The sequence below is a fragment of the Amphiura filiformis genome, chromosome 9, assembly GCF_039555335.1.
Source record: "Amphiura filiformis chromosome 9, Afil_fr2py, whole genome shotgun sequence".
In the NCBI taxonomy this organism is placed as follows: domain Eukaryota; kingdom Metazoa; phylum Echinodermata; class Ophiuroidea; order Amphilepidida; family Amphiuridae; genus Amphiura; species Amphiura filiformis.
The window spans coordinates 61,484,675-61,491,418 of record NC_092636.1 but is presented as its reverse complement, the minus strand read 5'-3'; the positions used below and the strand labels follow the sequence as shown (position 1 = coordinate 61,491,418).

General features: G+C 35.2%; 1 protein-coding gene across 1 annotated transcript in view; it reads left to right on the top strand.

Annotated features, from left to right (window-relative positions):
- Positions 1-1,653: 1,653 nt before the first annotated feature.
- The window catches only part of LOC140160204 (uncharacterized), a 29,131-nt gene continuing 24,040 nt past the window's right edge, over positions 1,654-6,744 (top strand). The window contains exons 1-3 of the mRNA XM_072183482.1: positions 1,654-1,773; positions 4,592-4,812; positions 5,444-5,662. Coding sequence (XP_072039583.1) covers positions 1,760-1,773; positions 4,592-4,812; positions 5,444-5,662 — 454 coding nt within the window. The 5' untranslated portion in view covers positions 1,654-1,759. The remainder of the gene's footprint in view (positions 1,774-4,591; positions 4,813-5,443; positions 5,663-6,744) is intronic.

Below are 6,744 nucleotides of genomic sequence, written 5' to 3'. Positions count from 1 at the left end.
CAGTCCTGGCACTGATTTGGGAACAATTGTGGGAGTTACGCAACTTGTGACCATGTCTCTGAAGTCTGGTAGGACTCCGTAGGAGGGATTAATGACTATGTTTGTTCATTTTTAGGCAGCCCTTCAGGAAACCTACGACAGTGTTTCACCCTCCTATTAGAGGGAGTCAAGTTTACGCAGCGAATCATGATATGAACTGTAATCTCCTCCCAGGATTGTTCTACAGGCTCTCTTTTGGATTGTGTGAGTAAGCTTAAAATTTGCATCAGTCATGTCAGTGTTGTCCGTCATGATCACTACCTATTCTAACTTAAAAACTTCCATTCAGTTCATTGCCAAATTTGTTGACTGTATTCCATAGTGGCGTATAGTGATTTTTTTTTTTTAATTGGCACATGTGTTTAATGATGTTCTTTTTCATTTTTCTAAGTCTCATGGTCAAAATTAGCTAATTAATTAGTAATTAAGTAATTAAATGTGGTGTATATTACAAAGTGAAATTTTGTGTTTTCCATAGTGGCGTATCGACCATACGCCACATAAGAGTTCTGACTGGGGGGCATTTCCCCCCATGCCCCCGTGGCACCGCCACTGCTTAAAATGCCCTTACAAATGTAATTTTGTATATTACTGTACTGACTGTACAAAATACGAGTCCTAATGTTTGAGTTTCATATTCTCTTATATTTTTAGAATTGACTACAAATCATCATTGGAGCAGCCAACTTTGAAAGATGTTTCAAAGTGGTTTGTTGATGAAGAGAACTAGTTTGCAAGGAATATGAGACGGTTTATATTAATTGGACTTCTGCTTGGATCAATATTCACAGAAGCCAAACAAGATGGAGCAATCAACAATGTAAGTATGAAAAACAAAATCATTTAATCTGTTCTGGTAAGTCTAACCAGAGCTAGAATATCAGCATGATCACAAGATTCTTGTATTGGCATGATACACGCCTGGTGGATGAAATTGTGAGAATCGAATCTTTTAGTGAGAATCTTGTTGATTAGTGATTACACACTTGATGGCCCTCCCTGTTAGAAATACTGAATAGTAATATCAGCAGACCTTTGCTGATTTGTAAAAGAAATATCATTGCACAGATGATATAGATTCTCATCATCGTGACATACATGTATACAGAAACAAGTGGCTTTAAATTTAAGAGGCCATTGTCATTTTCAGCGAGAAATGCAGCGTTTATGAAATTCCCGGCCAAAAAAAAAGGTTGCACTTTTCTTCATTCATTTAGACTTTTTATGAATCACTTTTTGTGTCAAGCTTTTTCACTTTAAGTAAATTAAACAAAAAGAAACATTTTCATGTTTTTAATGTTTCTGTTTTTTGTTAAAACAACTTAAAATAAAACATTCGAAACATGTTTTATGGTTCAGTGAGAAATATATTCATGCATTAACAAGCACTTTTCAACATAGGCATTTCTATGGCCTTTTTAAAGACATACACATCAAGTAGATGGCTTTATTTATTGGTGAAAATGATTAAAGGTAAGAAAGAATCCAGCTTCCTTGATATCTAGCTAATCAGTCTGATCAAGTAGTTTTTGGAATATACCAAAATATCTTGGGGGCTTACAGTGTTCCATTCACTTTGTGTTCATGTGCTCTATTATGTGATCTTATCAAACAGTTTCTCCAGAACCAAGTTGCAGGCCATCTACATAATATTTATGCTGATTCCAGTAAGAAGAGGACAGCAAGAGGAGCTGTTCAGACGTCATCATGTGACCCCAACATGTGTATGCATTTGTAAGTTAAATTTCAATATATGGAAGTAGTAAATAAATAGTGTTAGTAAAAGTAGTGTTAGTAAATTTATTCAGGGTTATTCAGTTCAGTATACTGGTCTCCCATGAAACCCTGATAAAAACATAAACAAAATCTATAAACAGTGAATATAATAATAGTCATCATTAAAAATAATAATTGAAACAAACTTAAATAGATCATTACTTGATTACAGTGGATTAAAAAGTATGTATGCTCAATATTAATTGAAAGGTTACATCTGACATCAGTTGATAGGTTATTCCAAAAAGTACATTTCCCTGGTTTGATTTGCCAAGTTGGAATTACACAACAATTGTGGTTCTGATATCATAACAGTACATCACAACAGAACAGAATCAATCTTACTTTGGAGAATTTGAATATTCAACATTGCAGTATTAGACCAACCAGGATGTACAGCATTAGTTGAAATGTGGTACGTGTAGATCAAAGCATAAAAGTTAACTCTACAAATTACACCAATACTTTTTGAAACAATTGAAGAAATGTAATCAATATGCTTACTCCATGATAATAGTGGATGTAATGTTATAGCCAAAACTTATCTACTCTTTCGATAGGGTTATATTATTACCATAAAATAGAGAATTATTACAATAATAACTTAAAACATGCTTTTCCCCAAAGATCATGAATTTATGATTAAAGAGTTCAACTCCCTGGGGTTCAACTTCAGTGAATGGATATTATTCATACACATACCTTTGGTAGATAAAATAGTTCAAGATTTAACGTCAACACTATTCACTGAACGTTTCTGGGGAGCGCAAAACTACTGTATGTAACACCAAATCAGTGCTACAGTTTTATCTACCACTAGGTACGTGTATGAATAATATCCATTCGTATATATCATGCTTCAAACTAGAGAGTAATTTGATAAATCATTGTTCATGATTTATCAACGGAATAAAAACACTTAGTCTATAGACCTTCTATTTTTTAAAGTCTTCATATAATTTAACTGGTTCTCTGCCTGGGGGCCACTTAAATATGAGAGTGTATGCATGCGTGACCAAATTTTTTTCGAACACCCCCTAAACAAGTTTTCCTCTGTGAGCAAAATAACCCCCTAAGCAAGTTTTTAGTACGCTTTCCCCCCAAATGTTAACCCCCTAAACAAGTTTTTGTCTAATTATTTATTTATTTATTTATTTAATTGTGACCCCTAAACAAGTTTTTGTCTAAATTTTGATGGATTTTGACAACTTGAACAATTTTTTGTATGCCTACTAACTTGTCATTGAACACTAAAAGTCTACCCCTCCCGGATATACCCCCCTTTACATACATATAAATAATGACACAATGAATTCAGAGTGTACCATGAGGCCTTCAGATTCGTAGATTGTTACATGAATCTGATTGGATTCTCGTAAAGTAGTTTTGTGAGAAATTAAATACCAATATACACCGTAATTTATCCAGAGGCAACGTTAAGCAGTATTCACATCGTTTTTGATTCCGAATTCGGCACCTAAAGTTGATTATCGTGTCCCGGTATCGTGTGCCCTTTTCATGCTTTCTACCGCAAATATAATTTCCTAAAGTAATCCAGAGAAGGGGAAACTCACAAATCTACCAGCAGGAGTAGTAAATAATGTGAGGAATATATCCTGAAAGTCCTGAAAATCTTTTTGAAATACATGATATTTTCGTCTCCCTGTCTATCCACTGAACTATATACCCATCATAATTCAAGCAACATTTATATGACGTCATTAATTAATATGCATGTTTTTTAATCTAAATGGTATTTTACATAGAAGTATGAGGCCATGGTTAAATCACATGTAACACGTCATGAAATATATTTGCATAACATAGTGACACTCTAGGTTTGGAGTATGCTGTAAACATTTCTATGAACGGGGAATTCCAGCACTGGAATAAACTTTTTCGGAATCGGAGTTTCAGCAGATTTGAAAAGCGGATTAAAATCTTAAATGGTACCCTAAATGCATTACAAACGATTTTAAAACTACCCCTTTTTATGAAAATCACTGTTTTTTGCCTCCTTACCGCGTCACACACGTAACAGGCTCAACCAAGAAAAAACACCCCTTTTCACATGTTTTTTGGTCATGCATGCTTACATCATTATATTTGAGTGGCCCCCCAGGTTCTCTGTTCACAATTATTGTACATTGGTGAAGTTTGGATTCCTTTCACCAGCTCAGGCTTCCACCCCCACACTCACACACAAGGTTGCCAAATTGCAGGTCAGATCATCAAAAAGTCACCCAATTTTTCATGGACATAGTATATCACCCTAATATCACTACATAAACTACATAGCATGAACTGTTTGAATCTTATCCACCTGCCCAATATGAAGTTTTACAGAATTAGTCAATAACAAAACTCTTATTCTGTCCTTGTTATATATAAATTGAAGTTAATGTTTAAATGTTCCAGTATGTTGTTCTATGCTAGATTTCCAAACACCTGGTTTTAGTTATATTTTTTAAGATCATGGATATAACCTGCATGATTAGCTTTATTGAAAAATGTGTGATTTTTTTTTCAAAAATTTCCCAAATTAGGTACGTATTCTTTTGTACAGTAAAAAATGGTTCTGATTTTGTCTGTCTGGAGCACAAACATTAATATTGCAAACAACTGTTTTGGGGAAAACTAGGGTCATCATATCATAATGTTAACTACATGTAATGTATATAAATTGTAGATCATAAAAAACATGTTTTAAGAGCTTTTGACCCACATGTGAACTATTTCAATTAATATTTGTAACATTTTCATCTCCTTGCTGCAGACAGTATAAATATTTTGAATGGACCTGCTGCTGTTGCAAAGACTGTTGTTACACGACGGACCAGCAAATAATAAACGGGAACTATAAATCTGAATGTTTTAACAAGAACAAGGAGTGTAGTAAATATGCTACATTCTCAGATTGCGGGACGGATGGTACTAGAGACCCTCCGGAAGGAACGCCTCCAAATAAATGGTGCACGTTACATGGCTTAACAACTGGTAAGTCAAAATATTAACAGCTGAATGTGCTTTGTATGTTTCAAAACATGCCCTTTCTGTTTTGTGTCAAGGATATTTGATGATGTTTCTTCACTCCACATATTGGAATGTGGTAATTTCTATCTATTTGTATAGCACCATGTAGTCCACATCTGCAATTGTGCAAAATTAATCTTATCTCCACCTAAAATATTGGCAAACCCCATCTCATTGATATTTTCCTCAATTCCTATATTCATTTTATTTGCCTTTAGGCCCATAGTACTCTTAAAAGCAAATTAACTATTTTTTGCCTTTGGCTCTCTGATACTTAACATCTGCCATGGCACCATTTTGTGTATTTACGAGCCAAGAATTGGTGAATTTTATGGGGTTTTTTAATGGAATTATGACCTGTTAGAAAAATGGAAAACTTTCCACTCAAATGAGACCAACCAGGCTTATTTATTTGTTTATATGAATACAATGTGCAATTGTGAAAAATCTAAACATATTGCTTGTACCTCAGAATATCCTTTGAGGTGATACTAAAAGCAAAATGTTAAGATTTTTCACAATACCTTCAACACAACAGATGTGCAGTCATTGACCTCTAATAAACACATTCTAAAACATGTTCTTATCGTTGCAGAGAAGTCCCCTACACCTACATACACCCCTACAATAATGCCCACAACCATATTGTTAACCACACAATCGACTACAAGCACCCCTGTATTTATGCCCACAACCAGACCGTTAACCACGCAGTCAACTACAGGCACACCGGCACACGCTCCAATAGGGGCAGCTACTACAGCTACAACAGATCCCGGCTCATCCTGGGTTTGGACTCCAGCAGCCATTGCTGGTAAGTAATGTGTTTATATTATCAAGTATTAACCCTAACCCGCATTGGGCTTTTTGGTGACGGGAAGGGAAAGAAGGAAGGAATAAAGAGAGAAAAGAAAGAAGTTGTTTGCTCTGGGTGGGATTCGAACCCGAGACCCCTCGCATGCCAAGCACTGGGTCGGCTAATAATGATAAAATTGGACGGATACTTTCGCATGATACCTGAATTTATCGATCTCGCTAGAGTTTTCAAATATCATATTTGAAAACTCTAGCTCGACCGATAAATTCAGGTATCACACTCAATCCATCCAATTTTATATCAAACTTGGTACGGTGATAGGATATGGTGACTGGCCTCATGTGCTGAATAGTTTTGTGTCATTTTATTTGCATATTTATGAATATTTCATGAGTTCATTTGCATATTTTGGTCTTGGTCTTGTGATAGTATTCTTTATATTTTCCAACCTTTGTGGTGGGGGCCACCTTAATTACGAACCGTGTAATTCTAGTTTACAATAGCAGTCACAAAATTCACCACAGACTTGGCACAAGCCTAAGCATTCAAAGTTTTATGTGCAGTCTAAAATAGCTTTATTTTATTAATAGGCTATAAATGAAAATAGAAGCACCTTTATCCAAAATTCTACAATGTGTAGACTGAAGTCTTTGTAGGGATGCTTATTCTAACATTAAAAACACCCAAAAATGCATATTTTTGTCACTAAAAATGGAGGAATATGGAATTTCAACTATTATTCCAAGTTAGGTTGAACTATTAAAGGATTAGAATTGAGCTATGTTTTGTGTTGCAAAACGGATTTTTTTTTACATTCCAAAAAATTAGTTCTTTATTTTTTGTCTCGCCTGATAAGGCAGGAGACTATATAATCACTTTTCCGTATGTATGTGTGTGCGTGTGTGTGGGGGTGCGTGTGTGACAAATTTGATTAAAGTTTTGGTTTTCGCCTATTTTCTCGGAGACTAGGAGTCGCACGTTTCTCAAACTTGGTGGGTGGGTGCATCTTGACCCGAGACAAAACCGGTTTGTATTGGTTAGTGGGTCAAGGTCACTGAGGACCTCTAGAGGTCATCTGA